Genomic DNA, 27,280 nt, shown 5'->3' with positions numbered 1-27,280 from the left:
GACACTTTGCTTTATTCTTTAACATAAATTCCTTCAGTATCTATATACTTGTCAGCAATGTTTAAAAGCATCAATGCCACTTTCAAAGAAATCATTTTTTGACTCTTCATGTAGGACGTCATCATCTGACCGAAAGCGGGTACCGGAAGAAAGTCTGATGGAGCGAGATCAGGTGAATAAGGCGGATGCTCAATCAATTCAAAGTCACAATCGTTAATGGCAGCCATGGTAATGGCAGACTTGTGAACAAGGGCATTGTTCTTGTGAAACAACACACCTTTGCTGAGTTTTCCGGGGGGTCTGGCCAGAGACGTATATATCACATGTGTTATATACGTCTCTGGGCTGGCTATGTCCTTAGTCGACAGGCTGTTAGATCTCTAGTAGAACATGGAAATTCTTCTAATTATTTGAACTCTAAATGTGCCAAGCAATATATTGGCGAGGATGTCCAGCTTGGGCTGTGTCTGGAGATGGTGGGAGTAAAAGCGGGAGATACCAGGGACTCCGAAGGAAAGGAAAGATAGGGCCAGAAGATCACGTGACCCGAGACGGCATCCCGAAAAATAACTGGTACTGGAACCATAACCATTACCCACATACACAGGTAGGTCAATATCTAGCATATACTTATATGTAGTAATCACAGGTACACTAATGTACTAATGTCACTTATCAGTTAATAACAAATACGGGAAAAAAGACATCCATGAATCTGGTTCTTCCAACACCTAGTTATTGTAATCACTCTATGATAAATATCGTGCATGCAATTTACAAGTATTATTTATCTTCAGGGTTGCAGTCGAACGGTGATATCCTTCCATTACATAGAACCCAAGATGATGTACGTCATGGATTATTTTGTGTACAATATGACACTTTCCATCATTTAACGTCACTCCGAATGTCATTTTCATCACAGGTGATGCCTGAAGTATTTGCTGTTTCATACATTCTGTGCGCTAACAAATAACCAATGACATGAGACTGCCAAGGAAATTTGAGACACAGTAGAAACATGCCGAAATGAAAATATTATGTACAAGGACTAGAATGTGAGAAAATTAATTTTCGCGTAAATTTGATAGCTGCATGTTGGAATCAAATGCTCTCAAGTTGTTCCAACAAATACCTGGTAACAGAGTCAACTGTGTAGTGTTGAAATCAGCAAACTAATTATGAATAGCCAAGTATCATAGTGCTACCACACATGACCATTAGCTTGCTGAAACAATGATAGCAGTCTAAAGTCCATGGCAGCATAGTACAAGCAAAAATCAACAACACCGATTTTCTTTCTTCTTTGTTCCTTTTATTTCTAAACATCAATAGAAGCATTGGAATGTCGATGTAAGGACTGAAATACATATATGTATATAAATATATATCATAAATTGCATGAAAAGAAATTTTTTGCTGCATTAGCATGATCTACAACTCTTCCTCTAAACATTTAATTCCTTGTAAACATCACTTCTACCAGAACTTTGAATTGTCTAGAATGGTTGAGATGGTATACAAGTTCCAAGTACAGTTTAAAGTTCTTGTTTTGAGATCCCACACTGATCCTTCAATAACAGACAGTCTAACATATACAACAGCAAAATTTTTGAAGCTGTTTTCCTCACCGTATGCTCAACTTATTTACCATTATTTGTCATAAATTTAATACAAAGATGAGAAAAAAATTAACTATTCACAGAATTAAAACTTAAAACACCTTGTAACACATGATAAATACAAAGAGCACTTCCTGGGTGAAATAAAAGAAATATGTGTTAAGACTGTAAATGATAAATACTTAATCAATTTTCAATTTTCCTATTAAACATCAAGCAAAGTATTGTACATAATCAAATAAGTCAAATGTTTTTGTTTGGTCCCCATATTTTTTATCTTAGTAAATTAAACATGAATGATTCAAACACTGTTGAGTCCTGTACTGCATCTGTGTCATATATATTTTGAGGTCCACCCTTCAAAATTCTACCTATATTCCCATTTTTGTGTTGAACATTCAGGCGTCACCTCGGCTCAGGTGAGAATTTTCCGACTTTAGTCCAAATGACTGAGTGTGATCAGACAGCAATACCTATGTTAAGGTGCCCTATTGTAATTTTCGATCAACCAAAAGGAAAAAACAAGCAATAACTACCAAGCAGACTGATAAAAATACTAGTTTGTCATTGACATATTTCTTTATGATTTTAGATATATATACTGATATACATGTACAAAGTGAGTTTATTTTATGACAGTTACGCTGTTATGGTGCTGTACTTGTAAAGTTTTGCTTCAGTGCTGCCGCCTCCACCTTTTTGTAACGCACCCCAGTGCTCTCAACATTATATCAATGTAAAATGTTCATGAGTATGTATTTCTTGAGTTTTATTTTAAAATATTGTTGATGGGACTTGTTACTTAAAGATGTAAATGCAAGTACAATATTTGTATATCACTTAAGGTATCGGTTCACTAAATTATGTGTATGAGAGTGGGTGGGTATACAGGCCTCTGCTGCAATTCATTGACAAGTGTTTCACATTATGTTTTGTTTTTACATTCATACTGTTTGTTACTGGATATTATTAATGTATAAAATTACAAAATATATTTTCTTCATTTATTATTCATTACTGCCATGCCATGCTATGAGACAAGTATCCAGTAAACAACGGATAAAAACAGGGTCAATCTTCGATGAAAAATGTCTCAATTTATAAAACAGTTATGTCAAACCATCAGATAATTACAATATTTCATATGGTCCCATCCACTTCCACTTATCCGTGTTTTACTTTACAGGCATTGGTTTTACAACATCAAGAAGACAGAGTCTATCATTATGCATGTATACAGAACAAGCAAGCTATCACATTAAATTATCATATCCAAGTTAGGGATGTTTCCATTACCAGGCTCTACCTCTGGTGCCTCATTTTGCTGACTTTCTTGCTCTTGATCCTCCTCAGAATCGCCATCTATCACGATGACATCAGATCCTTGGACCGTCGAAATCGTGTGAGGAACTGGAACACCACTGGTATCACAGCTTTCATTATCCTGTTTCTCTCCGTTGTGATTTGTCTTTATTTTTTTATCTGTTGCCTGTTTTACTTTATTTTGTAACTTCCTCTTGACCATCCTGGTCTTCAATCCTGAGGGCAGGTTAGCCATGGTTTCACTTGTTGCAGTTTTACAGTCTCTGACCCAGCCTACTTCCTCGCCACTCTGTAGTTGTGATGTACCTACTGCTGGCGATAATGATTTCTTTGCATTTGCTGCTGACTTCCTCGTTGCTGTGAATTTTTTATTTTGATTAACTGGCTTTGTTGTGGTTGCATCAATGTCTAATGGTGTACTAGAATCTTGAATTCTAACACCCTTGTCTCTTTGTTGAATTGCCAAATTGGACAAAACTGAAACATTCAAACAAGAATATATTTTAGAAGGTTTCAGAGCTTCTTAGTGGCTGCCACATCTCTTTTATAATAATATATCTCAAAACTGCAGAGAACTTATTTCTTATCCTTAATACATGTACCTGTCTTACTTATTTACTATAACAAGAGGTTCATACGGCATGTATCACTCATCTGGTTTTGATAAGCTGATATTGCTTGTACTGACACTACAGGAAATGGAATTCTAAAAGTTTATATATATTTCCCCAGTAGTGTCCAGCCCTCGACCACCAGGGGTCATCTAAATCATTTATACAAAAGTCTCCTTCACTACAGTTTGCTTAGAAGAAATTAGGACAGAATCCTTAATTCCTACAAAGTAGGGCTTTCAGAGAACTTGCTCTTTTTACCCTTATGAGCCTGCTGCTCAAGCATTAGGGGCTGATACATATCACTTCCAACAAAATTCATTCCCCTTCACCAAATGATGCTTCAGACCAAATTAAGGCAATCGAGGCATTCCTCAAGAAGAAGGATTTTATAGAATTTTCTCAATTTCTCCATTTGGTGCCTTTATAATGGACGAGGCCCATCATTTGAATTAAACTGTGTCCCCTTCACATAAAAATGCTTTCCATCAAATTAGGTCAAAATTCAGTCGTTCCAATAGAAAAAGAAAGATTTTTTTAAAAAATTGCTTAATTTTCCATTTTAGAACCTGCATCTCACACCTGGCAAAGTCAGATCCACCATTTATTTGGTAAAAATCCACTGAATGCTCACCAAAAACAATCTTATTGCCACAACATTTTAACAAGGGGAGATAATTCTGTAATGAAGGGCTTTCAGACACTGAATTTGGTACATTGTACATCTTCTTAATGTGTGACCAATGTATACAACAAAATTTATCATCCTGGTTTAAATGAAAGCAGTTATTCTTCGGAATCAAAACTTTAAAAGGACAATAACTCTGTATTTAAGGGGTTGCAGGTCCTCACATTGGTACACTGCACATCAAAGTATACAACAAATTTCATGATCCTAGTTTTAAGGTAAGCAAAGTAATGTTAAAAAAACTTATCATAGGGCAACACAGTTTAAAGTTACCATCCTAACATGAAAGGATGGACAGAAAGACAATGAGGTGACCATATCCTCCCCACAAAAATCTCTGGGAAATAGAAAAATTTCTGTTAAACATTAATTCTCATAAAATGTCTTGGATATGGAAATTATGATTAAGTATTAATGACGGTATTATTTGTCTTACTTACAATTCATCCAGTTTTTTGCCTCAGCAGCATTACATCGGTTGCTGACATCTCCCTGCAGCATTTTGTTCAGAACAAACCTCATGTCAGTACTAACAGATTTGGGCATCTGATTCAAGGCAAGATTTAAGTCAGAACACAGCTGAAAACAGAAACATTCAACTATAATACACAGTACTTTGAGACCATTCACTTAAGTATAACTTTCCTCCTATTTTGACAAAGATCATTCTCTTTCAACAAAGGATGCTGCTGACCGAATTTGGGCAAAATCCAATCACAACTACTGAAGAAGAAGGAGGAACATTTTGGGCTCTGCCCCTCATGGCCCACAATTTATAGAAAAACTTTGCATACTTTTTGGCCTTATTTGAAACAAGATTCCCAAGGGCCTTAATGATCACCTGAGTCACGATGCTTCATAGAAATATTTATCTTAAAAAAGTAAGACTTTAACTATAAAGTACAAATGACAGCAAATGTTGTGTATATATTAACTGCTTCTATACAAGTTTGAATAAAAAGAAATTACATTCAAGTTTTGAATTTTTCTTTATAAAATCTTCCATCCATGACCAGTAGAACATCTTTGGAATTTCAGTGAATTTGACCCATTTTTGACCCCTCCCATTAGCCCCTGGGGGTCAGCCTTTGTCAATATGTCCATTTCAATAAAACTTTCATCTTTTAAACTAATACAGTGAACCCTGCTTAATATCATGTTTTAATTGTCAGGATAAAATGTGATAAGTGGAATGTGACATTAACAGTTGACACATTTTTCTGCACATCTAAATCTGGAAGTTAATTTTCAGGTGTGCCAAACTGACTTGTTTCCAACAGAAATTGTTTGAAGAAAATAAATTTGTAATTTGATTTGTTTTTCCAATAAGAATAGTGACTTTCGTTGACTTTTTGTTTGTTTATTCTTTGAAATATCTAAATTCCTATCATAAATTATTGTCAACAATCATGACGACTCATGTCATATTCAGTTTACAAGTGGTAAAATTCGTAAGTGACAAAACTGTCATCAGCTGATGTTTTGTTGTATACTCAGTAATTTATTCATCCTTTACTATATAGGCTTCATAACAGTGTATCATTGTAAAGTTGGTATATATATGGTATATATCTCTGCAACTTCAATAAAATGTGTTCTGAAGATCGTAACTCGATCCTTGTTGACAAAAATAACCAACAGAGTGTGAACTGTTCACCTTTCGAAACGCCACGTTTCATTGGCGGTAAAATTAGTGGTTACTCTTAATGGCCAATCAGATGTAGTGAAACACAGCATTGGGGAAAACCCAGTTTTATTTCACAGTCACCTTACCAGTGCTCATGGTAATTTAAGCAATTAATGACTTGAAGAAATATTAAAATGTCGACATTCTGATATTATGACAGATTGGGTTTCCAATCTTTGTTCCATTTGATATATTTTTATACCCTGAACAAAACGTCTGAGAAAAATGAGTACGATATCAGCAAAGACATAAGCAGCCCAGTGAAGCTTTACGGGGCACGTATGATAATTTTCTATTACAAATAATCCAGACTTTATTTCACGAAACATGAAGTTCACATTGGTTATTTTAGCATTCTAACCTTTGTATCGGAAATGTGTTCTCGTAAAATTAAAGATGGCGTTTATGGTAAAGACAGCATTGACATGCTATGTTTTGGTATCCCATAAGTCATTTTAAAAGCAACAAAACAAACACAAATTTTTGTAAATTATGGTTCATGGGTTATTATTTCCTTCAATGCCTTTTGAAAAATAATATATTTTTTGTTTTTGAAATTAATCCTGGTATCCATATTAAAGACTTATTTTCAAGAAGTTCCGCCCACTCCAACATTGGTTGCTTTATGTCAAGTTCAAAGTGACAAGGGTTTAAAACCCTTTTTGACACTTGGAATGCACTAGCCAATTAAAAAAACAAATGCTGCAGACTTCCTTCCACCAAGCTGAACCTTACATGTAAGTGGGTCAATCTTATTTTTCAAGACCATCCAGGTGTGATGTATAACCCTTCAGACATGAATCCATAGCTACTGCCCTCACTTACCTGTGATTAACCTGTGTTTTTTTGTGTGATAGCAGAATGAAGTGATACCAAGCTTTTCCCACATGAAAATAAGTGACATTATCAGATGTACGATTACATAGAGTATATACGGAAAAAATCAGTGTTTCAAGAAAATGATATATTAACTGGAAAGTGACATTAACAGACATGACATTATGTGGGTTCCATTGTTATTCATACTAGGTTTGAACCATTTCCAATAAAACATAAATAATTTTCAAAAATGTTATTATCCTCTATAAACTGTAGTAAACTTTAACCCCACTCCTGGGGGAAATGCAAGACCCTGGATTCATGAAATTTACAATTCTGGTGAAGCATTTGAAGGTCTTTCCATCTAGGAAAAGTACTTGATTCTACTATGCTATATGAGAAGAAGATTTTTGAAGTTTCAATCATTTTGTCCCTTTTTGGCCCCCCACCTCAGGCCCCTGGGGGTTGGGGACCATATGATTTACACTTTTAGTGTGCCTTTAGCCAGTTCAGGAGTTTTCTCCAAGAAGTAAAAAAAAAATGTTGAAAGTTTACGACCCCTGACACACACTATATGACCACGGACAAAAGGCTATCGCAATAGGTTGACCTGAGAGAAAGTCTCAGGTTACATAAAAAAGTCACCTAGTAGCAGCTTCTATGAGCAAAGTTGATAGACACCAGGGTATGATTACCAGTCCTTCCAATCAGGCAAGCTAAAACTGCCTTCAATTAAACAACAATTTTCTTACCATGACCAACAAATTGAGTTGTAACTCCTGCTGCTTGTCATCATCACGGTAGATGTTGTCTCCATTTGTGATGTGCTTCATGAGCACATGGGATCTGTCATAAGGATACATCAATGACAATGCCAGGGAATATATATCAGATTTTCCTGTAATGTCCTGGTCTTCCTGTCCAGTTGGTTTAAGTTGCTGAGGACACTTAGACAGTAGAACAACCCAAGCCCGTTCTGGACTCAGATACTCCACAGTCCAACCAATCATGTCATTTTTCTCATCTATCAATTTTGCTGCACCAAAGTCAGTAATCTTCAACAAGTATTGGCCATTATCCACCATCAATAGTAGATTTTCCGCTAAAATTGACAAAATATCAACCAAGTCCTGGCTACATCACAGAATATACATCAAGACATCGTTACATCACTATTTTATCAACCAAGTGTGTGAGAACTAGGTTAAACAAGATAATACTATTACAAATTTACTTATTACTAATTTATGTCATTACAAAGTACTATGAGTATATTTAAACTTTCAGTGAATACAATAAAATAATAATTTCTGTGAACATTGCAAAATTTTTAGAGAATTTAAATTGCACCATGTAAACATCCACACAGGAAATGATAACAAGAGGCCTATATCACTTACCTGTTCTAGTTTGCTGGAATTGCTTCACTTAAACTAACTATAAGGTATTGAGCAGTTTGTATCTATTTACCATTTTAGGCCCCACTCCTCTGCGGAATCACCCAAAGATGCTTCTAACCAACTTTGAACAAAATCTTATCTTTCCTACAGGAAGGTAGGATTTTAACAAATTTACTCTTTTTGGTCCTGTCCCTCAAGCTCTGAGCGGCCAGGATACACCATTTATACAAAATATTTTCCCCTTCCACCAAGGATGCTTCCTACCAAAATTCCATCAAAATCCTGTCAGTCATTCATGACTAGTAGCAATTCGTAGAGAAACAGACTGCTGTCGTGCCCATGACATAAGATCACTGGTCCTTTGGATGAGGTGAACTTAAAATTTAATCATTCTAACAGAAGAAGGGTATTTTAGAATTTGCCCTATTTGGCCCCTCCTCTCCCATCCCAAGTAGCCAAGACTAACTGTTTATTCAAAATAGATTCCCCTTTACCCTTGCATGCTTAAGCCCAAATTTTGGACAACAGTCAGGCATTGCTATAGACGAAGGATTTAAAACATTTTGCTCTTTATCTCATATTGGGCCTTGCTCCTCCTTCCCCATGGGACTGAGCCCCAGAATTTATAAACAAGAGGCCACTGGCCACATAGCCGTTGGGCTTTTGGCAAGCAACAATACCACCACATACAAGAGGCCTATCAATGAATCATTGCTCTACATGTAAAGAGAGACACATAACATGCAAATATTTGAAATGTAGTTTAATAAACTTTATGAATCATTTTACTATTTCAATGAGCCCCTCCTGCCCCAAGAGCTGAGACCCACCGTTTATATAAAATCAACATCTCTTACCCTAATTATGCTTTAGATCAAATTTGGATAATGTTTGATTATTCCAACAGGATGCTTCTAACCATGTGTGGTCAAAATCCATTCAATCATTCATGACTAGAAGCAATTTTCAATAAAAAGTTGACAGACACCAGACGGACACCACGCCATAACACAAGCTTACAAATCCTTCAGACCAGGTGAGCTTAAAAACCCTTGATATCAACTACTAAATGACAGCTTAAAGTTTTGTCATACATACGTTTGAGGTCATGATGACAAATCTGATGCTCCTCCAGATATTCTAAGGCACACAATCCCTGGTATGTGATATCCCAAACATCACGGTCCTGGAATTTTCTCAGTCTTGCCATCTGTAGCATGGACTGACCTACCAACCAGTGACAACACTAATGACAAATCTTAAAAATTAATTTGATACGAAGCTGAAGAAATGGAGTTTATGGCACCTGTTCAGAAAATTTTGTGAGACTTTTTTTAGTTGATTCTTAGATATCAAGCTAATTTTCTTTCACTTAGAAAGGCAATGGCCCTCGCTCATTCCAATTCTCACAAAAATATTTTGAAATTCACTGACAGTGACATTTACTGTCCACAAAATGTGAACTTGTCTAGATTACTGAAAGACTAAAAGCTAAAAATCCTAAAAAATATCAAAAATCCTAAAAAACATCATCTTGGTAATATCATATACACATATCTTTTTTTAACAAATTTCTATCAATTGATAGCATTTTCCCCTGAATAAATCAAATTCTAGAGGAATACTTTTTATTGGTGTAATGTCAAGGAAAAATTCAAATTGTCTTTTTTTTTTTTAATTTTTGAAAATACTAGAGTATATAGGTCTCTCCCCATTACTTCATCGAGGCGTAATTAATTTTAAAAGTACATTCAATTTTCACAAGTACCTTGCAATTTTAGTACCAGGTTGAAAAATTCTTTAAATCAATGCAGTTAACCTGTTATAGAACATTCAACTAGCAGACTATCTCATACCACACATTAATAAACCAGAGACTGTTTAGTGTAAAACTAGAGACTGATTAGTGTAAAACCAGAGACTGTTTAGTGTAAAACTAGAGACTGATTAGTGTAAAACTAGAGACTGATTAGTGTAAAACCAGAGACTGTTTAGTGTAAAACTAGAGACTGATTAGTGTAAAACCAGAGACTGTTTAGTGTAAAACTAGAGACTGATTAATGTAAAACCAGAGACTGTTTAGTGTAAAACCAGAGACTGTTTAGTGTAAAACTAGAGACTGATTAGTGTAAAACTAGAGACTGTTTAGTGTAAAACTAGAGACTGTTTAGTGTAAAACCAGAGACTGTTTAGTGTAAAACCAGAGACTGTTTAGTGTAAAACTAGAGACTGATTAGTGTAAAACCAGAGACTGTTTAGTGTAAAACCAGAGACTGTTTAGTGTAAAACTAGAGACTGATTAGTGTAAAACTAGAGACTGATTAGTGTAAAACCAGAGACTGTTTAGTGTAAAACTAGAGACTGATTAGTGTAAAACCAGAGACTGATTAGTGTAAAACCAGAGACTGATTAGTGTAAAACTAGAGACTGATTAGTGTAAAACCAGAGACTGTTTAGTGTAAAACTAGAGACTGATTAGTGTAAAACTGTTTAGAGACTGATTAGTGTAAAACCAGAGACTGTTTAGTGTAAAACTAGAGACTGATTAGTGTAAAACCAGAGACTGATTAGTGTAAAACCAGAGACTGTTTAGTGTAAAACTAGAGACTGATTAGTGTAAAACTAGAGACTGATTAGTGTAAAACTAGAGACTGATTAGTGTAAAACCAGAGACTGTTTAGTGTAAAACTAGAGACTGATTAGTGTAAAACTAGAGACTGATTAGTGTAAAACTAGAGACTGATTAGTGTAAAACTAGAGACTGATTAGTGTAAAACTAGAGACTGATTAGTGTAAAACCAGAGACTGATTAGTGTAAAACTCATCTCTTGAATCCCCGGTACTTTTCATTCTCTTTTGGCTACATATATACTCTATACATCCAGGCTAGTATTTGAATTAGTTTTAAGTCATTGTCTTGAAATTCTGCTTTACTGTCAGTGTCTATTCAACCAGTCACTTTTAGTGATAACACATTGAGACATTACCTCCATACTCCATGATGATTTCTGGAATCTTGTTTCGGACTACCAATCCATGACACTCCACCAAGTAGGGACTATTCAACTTGGCTGTCAGCAGAACTTCATTCCTCTGGAAATCCTTAGTAATCTAAAGGGAGAGAATCAAGGGGCAAGATTAACTCCATTACCTTATATTTCCATTCTACTATCATTTCCCCCTGTAACTCTATGTTAACCAGATGGGAGTATATCAGGCTGTACACGCCCATCTGGTCAAGCGTATGAATACACATTCTTAGTCATTCAGTCTAATACAGCGATGATGTCAACACCTGGCTTCTTCACAAACGCAACACTTCATGGTTGCACTATTAACTTTGGAAAGTGAGACAGAGACACATTTCTGAACGTTCGACAATATCCAACATGGCGGCATCGCCTCGTGGTTTGATGCATCACTACTGTTTACGACAACATTAGTTCGCATAGCTACTCGTCTGGTTTTTTTATAGTTGTGTTTTATTACTTTAAATTAACTTAAATATAACAATAGCATTCCAAATAAAAGTCGTCATCACAAAGGTTTTGTTTGTATGTGTTTTTTTTTCTTACTCCACATGAACTATATTTTAAGGAACTATACCATTGCTCCTTCCGTTAACTGATCTGATGACGTCAACCCTACGATAAGTGGGAAATTCAAACGTTGTATTCCGTGTTTTCATTTTCTTGATTGAAATACATGTCTAAAAATCTATTTATCTTCCACCCGGATGGGATTCATATCCACTGTATATCCCATCTGGTAACAGTTTATTGTTTATATATCTTAAAACCTGACATCTTATAACATTTTAAATATCAACAATATCAAAAAATGATATTTGTCCTGGTCTTTCTTTCTTTTTATATATCTTATTTTTAAGATAAGTGTTATACAACATGGTTGTATATTTGCATTCGAGGCAAAATCTTTGATCATCCAACATTTCCCATCATAAAAGAACTAACTTGTGAGGCGTCACAATAACTGAGGCTAGTTAGTATAAGTTTATGGTTTGTACCTGATATAGGACAGGGCTTTATAGTAAAGCATGAAGAAGATAAAACAGATTTCTTCAAAATTGTAGTTTCTCAAGTATGAATTTTTCAATTTATTAAGTGAAAACAGATAAACTTAATCATTCTCCAGCTTCTGTGTAGGTAGGCACAAAAGGGAGAGACATCAACAACCTCCAGTTTAGACGGTGTGACAGTACATTGTTGTCGGAATATGTATACAACATTCAGGTTCAAGGTAAAAAGTTGGTCAGTGCTCTGAAACTCACTTCATTTGATTCAATGTTTTATTAAGAATACTACCCAACAAGCAGATTTTAACATTTTTCCATGTTCAAGGCATAATACAATTTTGAGCCAAAATCAAAACATGCTCACTGATTTAAGCAGAAAATCTACTAATATTATCTATTTCATTTTCACAAATGTGGTTTTTTTTTGTTTAAAAGATATCATTCATCTGAAATAAACAAACCTGCTTGATAACAAAGTATGTCTCATCATGGACATACAAGTTCACTTTTCCAAAGGAACCTCGTCCCAATACTTTCTTTCTAATAACTTGTGTTCCTTCACCAGAGCTCAAAAACAACAGGCACTGCAAATGAAAACAAGAGTGCTGTGGACACAATATATGTCGCCACAAAATATAAAGATAAAGATAAAATGGCATAAATCTGAAAATCTGATGATTATTTTAGGAGGAGTTGCGTTCACAAGGCTCCACTATGAGCAAGCTACAGATACAAAGCTGAAAATGGCATAAATCTTACAAAAATCAACGAACCAAAAAATCGCCCCTTCATCCACATCTACCCATTGTAGTAGTGACATTGAGCAAGTTTCGTGAAAATCTATTGATTATTTTAAAAGGAGTTGCGTTCACAAGAAAAGGATGGACGGACGGCCATACAGATGGACGGACTGACGGAGAAGATGACGCCAATATATGACCACCTCCGGGGGCGTATTAAGATAATGCTTCAGAAATATCATAACCATTGTTCACATACAGTTGGTAGATGTATATTGCATGAAACTTCTTTGCAAATCATGGTATGCATACATATATATTCAAAACTAGATGAATAATGTTTCTGATTTGTACTACAAAAGTACCTCTTTGACAAAGATTCCACTTTCCTCTTCAGGAAGGGCCACCATCTCTTGCACCATGTCAACCAAGGCTTCTTTGGTTCCATATACAATACGACTACAAGTTTGAAGAGAAGACATGAAAATTGTTCATTAATCCATAACATGTAATTTAAAATTTAATTGACAAGAATTGCTGATATTATGTCGAGATGGTATGTATAATCAAGATACTTATTACGCACAAGGTAATTCAGCAGTATCGGTTGAAAAGTCACCTGTGATTTATCTAATTTTAAAAACATCCTGACGTTTTCCACCAAAATACCATCAACTAACTAAGCAATCCATGTAATACTTCCAAACTTTAATTCCACAATTTATAGAAATGTATATGCCATTCATTCTGGGCCTTGCAGGTAGACTATAATCACCGTGTCACATTCAATAAATCATTTCAATATTATACAATTACGTCTTATTCATATAATTATTTTATTGATTAATCTTTATCCTATGATCGATATCATTTGCATTCAGGTATCAATCATGTTTCCTTTTTTGATACCACACATATCCCTCCTACCCCCATCCCCTCCACAAATAAAAACCAACTGTATTTTTACTAAATGTCACTTTTCTATAGAAGGCAAAACCATTGTTTCCTGAAATTCATTCTGTTTCAAATATGTAACACCTAAATAATGATTCTTTTTTTCCTGATCCCTGAGAATAATTTACAAATATACATTTCATTTTTGTCATGTCATGGCATGTCATACCCTGGTCTGAATTTTGTTACAGGCACAGTTCCTTTCAGGACACTTTCCTCCATATTTTCAATCTCTTCCACATGATCAACATTCATTTCCTCTTCCACCTCCATCCCTTCTTCATCTTCCAGTTGTCTGTCATCTTTGTTTATAATTTCAAAGGGTAGGGGTGGCAATTGAAGACAACTTTCCTTCATCAGATCAATGTCAGACATTGTCTCTATATCACCAGGTGAGAAACCACCAACTGAATGTCCATAGTTTTTCCCTGTATCAAACACTTTGTTGCTTACTTTCTTCTTTATCAGAGAGTCTGACTTTTCCTCATCATGTTTAGGAAGAAGTACTTTTTGATGACGGGAATCATGTTTTACTACATTTACATTTCCTATATGCATCTGGTCATTTTCATTCTCTGATCCAGTGCTTAGCATTCCGACATCAGCTTCAAGTCCAGTTATTGGTCCAGATCTTTGAATGTTCAGCCTAGTCACTGGGCTAGAACTTGATCGTCCTATTTCAGAATGGTTTTCTTCTGGCGGGAGAATTTTCCTTGAAGGAGCACTATGTGGTCTTGGTTCCATCTTTACACCAGACGATAACAAATCACTACTGCTGGATTCCTTAAAAGAAATCTGAGGCTCCATGATTTCGAGATTTGTCATCACAAGTCAAGTAACTAGTGGCAGTTGTCCGTGTTTTCAGTGTTTAATGATCTGTAGGTAAAAAGAACATGTATTTGTATTAATATATCGGTACTTGAATAAGACTGCAAAGCAAAGTAATGAAACTACTGAAAGGCTAAATGTGTTGATTATATATATATATTTGTAACTTAAAATGTGAGACATAATCCATCATATGCAAAACAATCGAACACTTTTATAGAAGATGACTATCATTGACCAAATTTGTAGGTTTTCATACATTTTCCATCAAATCAGTGAAATTTGTGATCATAAACCGGTCATAAATGGTTTATTTTACTACCATAAAATCCTCTCGTAACATGCACAATTTTTCTTAAACTTACATGAACAAAGTGGGGAGTGCGGATACTAGGTAGCTATATGATATTTTATTTTCATGGCCACCATAACCAGTTATACTAATGAAAGCCTCACACTGCCCGTTACAGTCCAGTACTACCAAACACAACCCCACAACTGTTGGTACATGCAGTGCAAGGCTGTAATTAGTATAATTGGTAAAAGCTGCACAATTGAATTTCCAAGTCCAAGTTGACAGATAGAAAACACACTAGATATAAAATAGATATACAGATATTCGACAGACCCTACGACAGAACTTGAATCATGATACTCATAATCATTTATGTGTAAAGGTCTAATTACATGGCTGTGTTCTTGGTAATGATACACAAAATAGTGTCATCCTATCTCATGTTTCAGATTTTATTTCACGTTCTAAAAGATTCCCATTTTTCAATGCCTAATTTACAATTATTCTAATGATGCATGACTTTATTTCCACAACGAAGAATTATCTCATTGAATGTAGTATTGTAAACATTACCTTTAATAATTCCTATTTAACAATTAAACCCCCAGGTTGACTACTACTATAACAGTACTACACATACCTGATGAATTATTATGAATTATCATCGATTACATTTCCCTCCTATACTAGAATTAATACAATGCAAGTCTGGTCTTGGCAGCTAAGATGGCTATTTTCACTTATGTAAATATATGAAGCAACTCCTTCTTATTTAAATAAGCAATCTTCCTATTATAAATAGCACTTGTTGTAACCTTACTTACAAACTATGTACACCTATTTGTTGAAATTGGGTTTTAAACCCAAACAGTGTTGGCCAGTGTGTTGTGCATATGGACTTTGTGTGGCCTTATCTGCTGGGAGAAAAATCTAATTTCAACAAATATTTGAACTCATCAAGCCAAAATTAAGAATATGAAACTATCTCAGACGTGATCATCTTGATTAATGCTCAAACTCACTAGTCAGAACATTGGGTTACTTCCTAAGGTAGCAGTAAACAGTTAATTTGCATTTTTCCTGAAATTATTTGTCATGTTTGAGATATACAGGTATAGCAGATTGGTTATGGAAAATACATCATTACATGTATATATATTTATAAACTATATAACAATTACATTAACAGTAGAGAGATGAAATTTGTGTAAAAAAAAATTTCCTCTGATTTCTGACATTTGATTGTCATGGTTACCTACTAAAAAAATGCTAAAAATGCAAAAATACTGCTAATTCCAACCCAACACTACAACTTTCTAGGAGAAATTTAATTCTAAACACCTATCTTACAATCAACAACACTGTCATGGTAACAAAGTACTTACATTTCAGCAAATTCCAACTCGGAAATTCTTCATAACATGACCACATGTGAACACTATGAAAATTTCACTTCCTGTAAAGCTAGTTTTTGGTGCGTAGACACAGATTCGAGACTGCCCAAATAGTAATCTCCAACACAAAGCTAAAATATTATCCTGAAAAAAATGAAACCCCATATTGTCCACTTTAACATGACAGAACCAATTTCAGCAAGGATTTTTTTTTTCATTTTCAATTAAAACCTTTATAATGGGGTAATCTAATGAGCAAAAAAATCACCCATGGCCACACCGAGAAACTGTGTACTGCTACCTTATACATCACAATTAGTTTTTTTAATTTCATTAAAATCCCTCTGAGTGTCTAGAAAATGATCACACGAACAAAACAATATATCGCTTTACTGTGTATCTCGAATAACTATCGAGTAATATAGATTTTCCCGCATGGTGTGTTTTGACCAATTCTGCTCTCAAATTAGGAAGAAAGGGAGGTAATTTGAAAAATTAAAACCTCAATAAGTCTTAAATTTACTTGAATAAAGTTGCAATTGAAACTGAATCAAGTAGTTTGTGCTTCTGTGAATTTAGATAACTGAAAAGCAGATTGATACTACATATATAAAGTCTGATGTTATGACGTCATGGTAACAGCTGATGTCATCAGTACTATGACGTCATCAATTGCTAATGATGGCTTCACCAATGCACTGTGATGTCATAGTGAAGGCTAGAAATCCAACAAAAACTTAAAATTAGCATCTAACACATTTCTCGAAAGTAATTAACAGTGATATGACATTAGATATTCTTAAATGTCATGTGTATGACATCACAAACACCTATGATTACTGCCCCCCACCCTTCTTCAAGTGTAATATTAGAAACCCTATGACATTGCAATATTGTTCGAAAAATAGTATTTTTTACAGCAGTAACTATGGAAATGTAATTTTATGACAATATTAACATGATTGTATGCCCAATCTATGAGAAATACACACACATTATTGAGTAAAAATCATCAAAAGAGAATTTATCCAAAATTCAAAAACTCATACTTTCCTTCTTAGTTACCATGGATACCACACCTTAAACTATTGGAATTGCCCTATAATCCAGTCTAAATACATTCTAAGGTTGTTACTGACTTATTTTATACCTGTTACCTACTGTAGAACAGTTTTCAAACTGACACCAAGCCTTTTGAAAACAGCTGAAATTCTCACCCACAAGAGCACCCAAATTACCTCCCTTTATGCACCCCTGATGAAATTAAAATAAAATCATTATGAACAAGTTTCAGTGTGTTTTTTATGTATTTATAGCAATTATGGAAAGGATTAAACTTAATCAAACATAGTAAAGCACATTTTAAATAAATAATTTTTTTTAATGTGCTATAAGGTAGCAGTAAACAGTTAATTTGCATTTTTCCTGAAATTATTTGTCATGTTTGAGATATACAGGTATAGCAGATTGGTTATGGAAAATACATCATTACATGTATATATATTTATAAACTACATAACAACTACATTAACAGTAGAGAGATGAAATTTGTGTAAAAAAAATTCCTCTGATTTCTGACATTTGATTGTCATGGTTACCTACTAAAAAAATGCTAAAAATGCAAAAATACTGCTAATTCCAACCCAACACTACAACTTTCTAGGAGAAATTTAATTCTAAACACCTATCTTACAATCAACAACACTGTCATGGTAACAAAGTACTTACATTTCAGCAAATTCCAACTCGGAAATTCTTCATAACATGACCACATGTGAACACTATGAAAATTTCACTTCCTGTAAAGCTAGTTTTTGGTGCGTAGACACAGATTCGAGACTGCCCAAATAGTAATCTCCGCTACTCTTTGTGATTTTTATAAACGACCTACCAAGCTTGGTCGACTCGGACATTTACTTGTTTGCAGATGACACCAAGAGTTGTAAAGGAAGAAAATGACCAAAGAATATTGCAGGCTGACCTAGAAAAAATGTCAGATTGGAGTGAAGATTGGCTATCAAAGTTCCACCCAGACAAATGTAAGCACCTACACATTGGAAAATCTCGAGCTGATTATCAGTGCAAATACCAACTGAAGGGGAAAACGTTAGAAACGGCAGGGAAAGAGAAAGATATCAGAGTTACAATAGACCCACAACTGAAATTTGAAGAACACATCTGTGAAAAAAATCAAGAAAGCTAATTCAATGTTCGCTCTAATTAGAAGAAGCTTCCAATATCTAAATGAAAAGAATTTCATCCCACTATACAAAAGCCTAGTCAGAACACACCTTGACTTTGCCAGTCCAGTGTGGAAACTAAAATTACCAACATTATCATACAGAAGATATAGAGGAGATCTCATTGAAATTTATAAAATTATTCATGAGCATTATGACAGAAAAGCCAGCAATATGATCACCCTCTGGAGAAATACAGAATGCAGACAGCCAACAAGAGGAAACTCGTTAGAGATATATCCAGAAAGAAACACCAGAGCAATTAGGAGACACTATTTTACAAACAGGAACATAAACATTTGGATCTCTTTACCAGAGGAAATTGTTACAGCTCCTACAAAAAAACTGCTTCAAAAATAGGCTAGATAGATATTGGAAAAACCAGGAAGTACTGTATGACAATTACAAAGGAACAATCTGAAGTGGTGACCCATCAACTAGATGGAATGAACCTGAGGAGCCTTATTGGCCTGCTCCAGAAAGATAGCCTTAGGTATCCTTAAGTACATCTTAACCGTCAGAATAAATTAATGTGGTGCTAAGAAAACTAGCTACACTAATTAGTATGTCTATAACTACATACATGTTCAACGCACTCGTTGCTTGGTGTTTCCGATCTGGTTTCAACCAGTTTTCATGGGTGAAGTAATCAGATATCGTCCTAGCTTATTAAACACAACTTGTCTTCAAAAATAACGGACGTAAACAATAGTTTTCAATATTGAATCAATGACAGTATTCATAATTCATGTCACACTGTGTTTAGCTAGTATGAAATTGGCCTTTAGACTGTTCGACAATTCTTTGTCGTTGTGACGTACAAACGGACGGAACCGAGATCCGAACAGTCAGTGTGTGCGGGTGTATACATCCGCGATACAAACGAAATCAGAGTCCAGTGACACACAATACACAAAAATCGCAAATATACGACAAAAGAAAATCATAAGTTGTCGACAAATATTTTGGACAACGTATGAATATACATACCATGTGGATGTACTTTGATGCTCTTTTCAAGCGTCTACATGACGAGGTCACAATAAGTATCAATCGGGAACCCTGGGAAAGTGCCGAGGGTTCCCGATTAAATAAGTATTAGAACTTCCGAGCAGCGCCAAGTCTGACTTCTCGATTCAAATCTCAGCATGCAATAAGAAATGTTATTGAATTTCAACCCCCCTCCCCCACTCTAAAAAAAAAAAAAAAAACAAAATAAATAAAAACTTCAGTTAATTTACAAACCATGGCATTGTATTACAGCAGATTCGTTACCGGACCTAACATTCTGAGATCATCAAGACCAGTGTGTCCATTGACGGGTTTAAAATAGCAGACTGTGGTAACACTTGTAACAGTAGATACACTAGGAACAGAGCTGATATGTAGGGATTTTTTTGTATCAAGGATAACACCATCAAATCTGTTCTGTAAGGACATTTTATGTTCACTGTAACATATATAACACCACGGACTTATATACACAATATATAAGTGTATATAAGTCCGTGATAACACATTTACTATGATATCTGTATAAAGACATGTTATGTTATGCTACCCAATACGGTATTGTCCAGTAGGCCTTTATGGCATATTTTGTCAAAGAAAATTTCAAATTTAAGAGTGCCGCTCACACGTGTCTCGTGTACAATCTTAAGATACTAAGAGCGAATGATCTCACTCGTATGTATGTGTGTACACGTGACAATTGACTGGAACCAGAGGAACGTTAGGGTGACAACTGACCTGTAACGCTGTACTTTGTTCTGTACAGGGTTTCTTTAGAGATTCAACGATCGAGCTAACTGATATCTTTTAGCTATAGTTTTAACATGCCAACCAACATCATTAAGAAATCCAAGGTAATATACTATTTTACTATTTATATCTCGTATTTAAGGTATAAAAACCGATCAGAATTGTACATCGATTGACGAAATCATTTCTAGCCATGGTAATGATCTATAGACAGGTGCGAATATATTTTTTCGACACAGTAAACGCACCGGACAAAATCGTCGGGACTTACAATTATTTCCCTACCATACAGCCAAATAGTGTCAAGTTTCTAAAGTATGACATCAACAGCTGATTAATGAGACAGCAACGCATATATGTCCTTGTAGCTTACACAGAATTTTCAATAAGTAAACTATGACTTTAAAACGCAACCATTACATGTTGATCTTATCATATAGTCGGCGATTCCGTGTAACTGGTTGGCTAACTCCGTCAGACATGGGTTCAAAGCTTATAAGGTGAACGGTGCAATGAAACTCTTAATTCATTAACATCTGCATAATCCCGAACTACATCGGAGTTCTTATAGATATGATGCCCTTTGAGATAAAAGTAGCGGAGACTAATCTCGTTATTATAAAATCCTGTGTTTTAATTGGTTAATTTGTCCGAATATTAAGTCGTGTCTATTGTATATGTACTATTTTGAATCATGTGTAACACTTGAATAATAAAACACTATTACTGCTATTGTGATTCACAGTTTCTAACTTTTAGAATAATCATAGTGTTAACCTACACTGCTGCAACATCATAAATATCATTTCTTATTGTAACTACCTATCTTATCAACTGATTCCTGTTTCAATAATGTAAATATTGTGCAAAAATGTTTCAAATTCCTACACCCGAATGATATACCGTGGTTGATGATGAAATATATCTGAGATTTTTTATACGATATCAAATGATAAAATTTGAAATAGATACCTTATATTTGGTATGATACACGGTATATAGAATATCTTATAAAATATTAAACTTATCTTGTAAGCTGTAAACTTATAGTATAATATATTGTGTTGCATGACGTAAATTCTATCAAATGCCTTGTATAAGTGGTAATGTTTGCGTAAGCGTGAAATCGTTGACATTTTCCGTCCTTGTAAGTTGAATTATTTTAACTTTTGTGTTGATGCAGTGGTATATATCACCTTTAATGGAGTGGTGTAATTATCTGCACGTGTGTATCTGGCCTGACCGTTCTCTTACTCTCAGTGAAATATTATGGAGCAAACAAAATTTATGAATATTGATATTTGATTCGCTATAAATATCATATGCATTTTAAACACAAGATTATGCATATTTTAAAATGAAATGTTATTTCTTTTTTAATTTTAGATGTAACCGGCTGCTGACCTTTGTATGGTGGCGTATAGCGACTGGACGGAGTCTCTTGAAACTTCAGAACGATAAAAACGACTAAGATACTATATTGCTAATTATGATAAATACATCTGCGTTTCTAGTGTTCGTTGTAAATATCAGCTTTCGTGTTCCCTATTTTCACCAGAATTTTTACGTAACTCGCCAAAACATTTGACCAATACATCGATGCTACAAACTCATGTTAATATTTGACAATGAAGATTTCTATGTTTTTATCTTTACTGGTAATCACATTAGCTACCGTTATTTCCATTGTGATAATCACATTTTATCTCATCAACGAAGACCATAGAATTATTCAGCCAGTGCCTCCAAGTAAATGGGAAAGATTTTTCCCATTTTCACAAAAAAGGAAACACGTAGTTCATGCACAGCCATTCGATGTTGCTACTTTGGAACAAAACATAAACAAGTCATTCGATTACAAGCAATTAATGGCTGACATAAACAATGCTAAAGTGGACCAGGCAGACCCACACTTAGTTCAACTCATAAGGGAATATTATATCGAGCCACCATCTTTGGAACCGTACAACTTGGATAAACCTGACAAGTTAGAATACTCGAACGGACAAACTCCTGTGGTTGACAGCAGACTCAACTACATAGTAAGTAAATAGAACAGACAGACAAGGCGATAACACTATCATATTTTTTTACTAGCAGTAGACATAACAACGTGTTGAGTAGTTATAGCAAGCAGGACAATTAGACTCATATTGTTTAGACGAAGTCCTTAAATTTCACTTTCAGATATAATGATGACGTCATTTTTTATATAATGAGACATTAATTGACCATCGTATGCGCCAACCTGATTGGACGTCAATTAGAGACACGACCGATTCCTTCGGTTGCTTTCTTCATCCTCTTTTTTTCCTCTGACTGCGAAATCAGCAGGCACAGCTATTTAGCAAGTTGGTATGATAAGCGTGACGATTTCAGCTTCCCTGTTGTAAACTTTCCATTTCTGCAAAGCAATATTCCCGTATCCCTAATCTATGGTGTTTTTACATGTCACAGTTGATTCGTTATTCAGGAGCTGGTTTTCAACTTCAAGACTTTCGTGTAAGATGCCGACAACTGATTAACTCACAACACAGCGTTTCATTGGGTGCAATTGAGCTAACAATTGGTGGAAATGTTAAGGAAAGGTAGCCAACAAAGTGTTGTTATTTTTCGACCTTGGCAAAACTTCGACATGGCTGCCAGGGAGGCCATTGTGTAACACAATCGCACAATTATGGTTTTCCTGTGCAACACTTATTTCAAATTTCTCAAGTTTCACCAGTTGAATTGAGCTCCAACTTTACTCTCAAAAACTAGATAACACTAGTTACAATTACCTACTCCTCACCAAAACTACCATCTGCATCATAGAAAACAGCTTTACAGTGAGATTTCATTCAAAGTATAAAAAAAACTCTTTTCCCTACTGACAGTTTTTGTAGTCAGATAGATGACCGTTAAGGCCCAGGGGCCTCCTTTTTCTTTCTTGTTAAGAATACGGATCCGTTGCTATAGTTTAAAGGAATTAAAGGGTAAAATAGGATCACTGTTGGTAGTAGGTGTTACCAAATATCAGCGTTTTCTTTTTACACCAGCTTGACGTCATGATTTCGTCATTGATGCGTGTTTGTCCGTCGTTGTGGCTCGGCAAGAATAATGTGTGCGTTCATATACACGATGGGAAAACGGAAAAATAATGTACACTAATTTACTTTCTGTAGAATAATACCATGCCACAGGAACAAATTATATTTTGTGACATTTTAAAATTAAGTTGACATCGAATAATTATTGTTTGTCAACACATAAAATAATTTTCTGTTTCTTAATTTAAGGATATGAAATATCTTGTATATGTCTGCAAGTTTAATTTTCTTTTTAATCACATGGGCCTTCACAATTGCTTGAGTGTAGAAAATATAATCTATTAAATGAGAAAACGATTTGCATCCCCACGGTTATAATTCTTTTCGTACAGGAAGGTGGGTTTTACATTGAATGTGGAGGACTGGACGGAGAAAAGGGGTCAAACACACTTTTCTTTGAGAAAGTGAGGAAATGGAATGGACTTTTGATTGAAGGCGATCCATCCAACTACGCCATGTTGAAGTCCAAACATAGAAAAGCATTTACCATGAACGCCTGTCTGTATCCCTACACATACCCCGCTCGGGTAGGTATTTAAATGTACTCAATCTTATCTATTTACATTGAAAGCTTGTCTACACCCTATACATGTAATGAATCATACATGTCTACATTGAACACCTGTCTGTATGTCTATACACACTCTGCTCGGGTAAGTGTTTAAATATGCTGTATCATACATGCCAACATTGAACACCTGTCTGTATGTCTATACACACCCTGCTCGGGTAGGTGTTTAACTATACCGTATCATACATGCCAACATTGAACACCTGTCTGTATGTCTATACACACTCTGCTCGGGTAAGTGTTTAACTATACCGTATCATACATGTCTACATTGAACACCTGTCTGTATGTCTATACACACCCTGCTCGGGTAGGTGTTTAACTATACCGTATCATATATGCCTACATTGAACACCTGTCTGTATGTCTATACACACTCTGCTCGGGTAAGTGTTTAACTATACCGTATCATACATGTCTACATTGAACACCTGTCTGTATGTCTATACACACTCTGCTCGGGTAAGTGTTTAACTATACCGTATCATACATGTCTACATTGAACACCTGTCTGTATGTCTATACACACCCTGCTCGGGTAGGAGTTTAACTATACCGTATCATACATGTCAACATTGAACACCTGTCTGTATGTCTATACACACCCTGCTTTAACTATACCGTATCATACATGCCAACATTGAACACCTGTCTGTATGTCTATACAAACTCTGCTCGGGTAAGTGTTTAACTATACCGTATCATACATGTCTACATTGAACACCTGTCTGTATGTCTATACACACTCTGCTCGGGTAAGTGTTTGAATATGGGTAAGTGTTTGAATATGCTGTATCATACATGCCAACATTGAACACCTGTCTGTATGTCTATACACACCCTGCTCGGGTAGGAGTTTAACTATACCGTATCATACATGTCTACATTGAACACCTGTCTGTATGTCTATACACACTCTGCTCGGGTAGGAGTTTAACTATACCGTATCATACATGTCAACATTGAACACCTGTCTGTATGTCTATACACACCCTGTTCGGGTAGGAGTTTAACTATACCGTATCATACATGTCTACATTGAACACCTGTCTGTATGTCTATACACACTCTGCTCGGGTAGGAGTTTAACTATACCGTATCATACATGTCTACATTGAACACCTGTCTGTATGTCTATACACACCCTGCTCGGGTAGGAGTTTAACTATACCGTATCATACATGTCTACATTGAACACCTGTCTGTATGTCTATACACACCCTGCTCGGGTAGGAGTTTAACTATACCGTATCATACATGTCTACATTGAACACCTGTCTGTATGTCTATACACACCCTGCTCGGGTAGGAGTTTAACTATACCGTATCATACATGTCAACATTGAACACCTGTCTGTATGTCTATACACACCCTGCTCGGGTAGGAGTTTAACTATACCGTATCATATATGTCTACATTGAACACCTGTCTGTATGTCTATACACACCCTGCTCGGATTGGTGTTTAATACGGTTTCCTTTGAAAAAAAAGACATATTGGATATTGTTTTTGCAGTTAGTACATCGCCAAATCTAACTTTCAACTTCTATTTTGACTACTTTTTTGAAAAATAGTTCCCCTGTCAACACCTAGATTTCAACAATACAGGCCCTTAGCAACACTAATGAGTCGTAGACGGTCTACGGCTCATTAGTGTTGCTAAGGGCCTGTATTGTTCGGCGAACATAGTATCTGTTTGGTGTAGTGTATTTGGCTACATGTGACCCGTATTGAAAAGTTATGTTCACTAGTACAAATTAGTAAGTAGTAAGCAAGTAAATATGAAATTTTAAAAATTTGAATATTCTTTTAGGTGAATTATCATCAAGGCTTTAACTTGGGCAGAATCATACACGAAAGTTCTGTGAGTGCCTGGAGCAAACGCAAGGGTGTGAAGGCGGTTCCCATCGAGGTACAACAGATAATTGTTATTGGAGATTGTGTGCCATGTTGGATAAGATATATTACCAAGACGGATAGTTTTTTTTTAAGAGTGAAGACATACATTTATTTCTTGGGCTAACGTAACGTAACGTAATGTTATGTTAATAAACAGGTATGTTGCCAGTTAGTCGCTTTGGTGCTGAATAGTTTTAAGACTATCCAGCGTGATGACTTCTTCGACGGTTCAATTTATCACGATACTTTCCTCAGTCACCTCCTAGGTTTCAATACCCTGGACCTAGGCATCTAAGGTATCAGACACTAATTACGAGACAGAAAGTTTGAGTGGGACCTTAAAAGTTCAATCAATGTATGTGCTTGTGTATGAACCGTTCAGTTAATTGCTTTTATTTTATTTGTACTTTTCAAATGCCATCCAGTCTTTTTATGAATGGTGTAGTCAAATGATAAAATTCTTAATATAAAGATGAAATTTGTTTGTTTTTCTATTTTCATCCACGTTTTTAAAACAGCAGAATAACAAGATTTGTCACCATAGGGAACAACGTTATTATGATAAGTTACATACATAACATTTACATTTTATTTAGGTGCAGTGCTTTCCACTCTACTCTATACTTCTGGCCATCAACCGGACAACAGTCGACTTCTTCAGTCTGGACATCGAAGGAGACGAATTGGGAGTCCTCAAGACAATACCGTTTCATAAAGTTGACATCAGAATGTTAGCTGTTGAGTTTTCGCATGGACCAAGTGGATATTCTGGTATGCAAAGATACATGGAAAGAAATGGATACGAAACTATATTGAAAGTCTCGCGTGATGATTGGGGTGTGAACGACCTCATTTTCAAGAAAAAAGAACACCAACGCTAATCTCATGAGACATGACTATTCATGTTTCATTTTTGCGGAAGTTTAGGACACTGCCAATTGGGTGGGAGACATAATGTTTCTCTGGCTACACTATTGTATCTCTTGACAACATTACGATTCGGCTTTATTGTGTTGTCATGGAGAAGGAGAAGGTTGGATACTTCGGTCATCAGTCAATTTTTTAAAGGGTCAAGGGTCATATTCGACTATTTATGTAAGATCTTGTACATGCTTGGGAGCGGGGACATTCATTTTCTGTTTTTTTAAAACAGAGTACACCATTGATTTTTGACTGTTGTACCCAATAGAGCACTCGACCCTTAACCTCATCCAGTATATCTATCTCTGTACAATAAGCTTTCGTAGTATATGTCAACAGCATCACTTGAGGCTTCATATATAATATCTAAGATGTTATCACCTCTTGTTTTTGTGATTGCA

The 27,280-nt window shown here is 35.4% G+C and overlaps 2 protein-coding genes across 2 annotated transcripts; one reads left to right on the top strand and one right to left on the bottom strand.

The window, feature by feature from the left end:
• Window positions 1–1,310: 1,310 nt before the first annotated feature.
• Window positions 1,311–16,528, bottom strand: LOC132565403 (uncharacterized). Its single transcript, XM_060230042.1, has 9 exons — window positions 16,389–16,528; window positions 14,050–14,756; window positions 13,292–13,385; window positions 12,648–12,770; window positions 11,138–11,261; window positions 9,249–9,377; window positions 7,503–7,852; window positions 4,685–4,823; window positions 1,311–3,422 (listed from the first exon to the last, which is right to left on the bottom strand). The coding sequence occupies exons 2-9, from the start codon at window positions 14,703–14,705 to the stop codon at window positions 2,881–2,883; spliced, it is 2,157 nt and encodes a 718-aa protein (XP_060086025.1). The 5' UTR covers window positions 14,706–14,756; window positions 16,389–16,528; the 3' UTR covers window positions 1,311–2,880.
• Window positions 16,529–22,026: 5,498 nt separating this feature from the next.
• LOC132565429 (uncharacterized) lies at window positions 22,027–26,839 on the top strand. The gene is made up of 4 exons (XM_060230069.1): window positions 22,027–22,440; window positions 23,820–24,014; window positions 25,873–25,971; window positions 26,555–26,839. Exons 1-4 carry the CDS (start codon window positions 22,027–22,029, stop codon window positions 26,837–26,839), a joined length of 993 nt encoding a protein of 330 aa, XP_060086052.1.
• The last annotated feature ends 441 nt before the right edge of the window (window positions 26,840–27,280 follow it).

Source organism: Ylistrum balloti, unplaced genomic scaffold, assembly GCF_031769215.1.
Source record: "Ylistrum balloti isolate Yb309-2 unplaced genomic scaffold, AGI_CSIRO_Ybal_v1 Utg369722, whole genome shotgun sequence".
Lineage (NCBI taxonomy): Eukaryota > Metazoa > Mollusca > Bivalvia > Pectinida > Pectinidae > Ylistrum > Ylistrum balloti.
The sequence above is the reverse complement of the archived record's forward strand: the minus strand, read 5'-3'. Positions and strand labels throughout refer to the sequence as shown.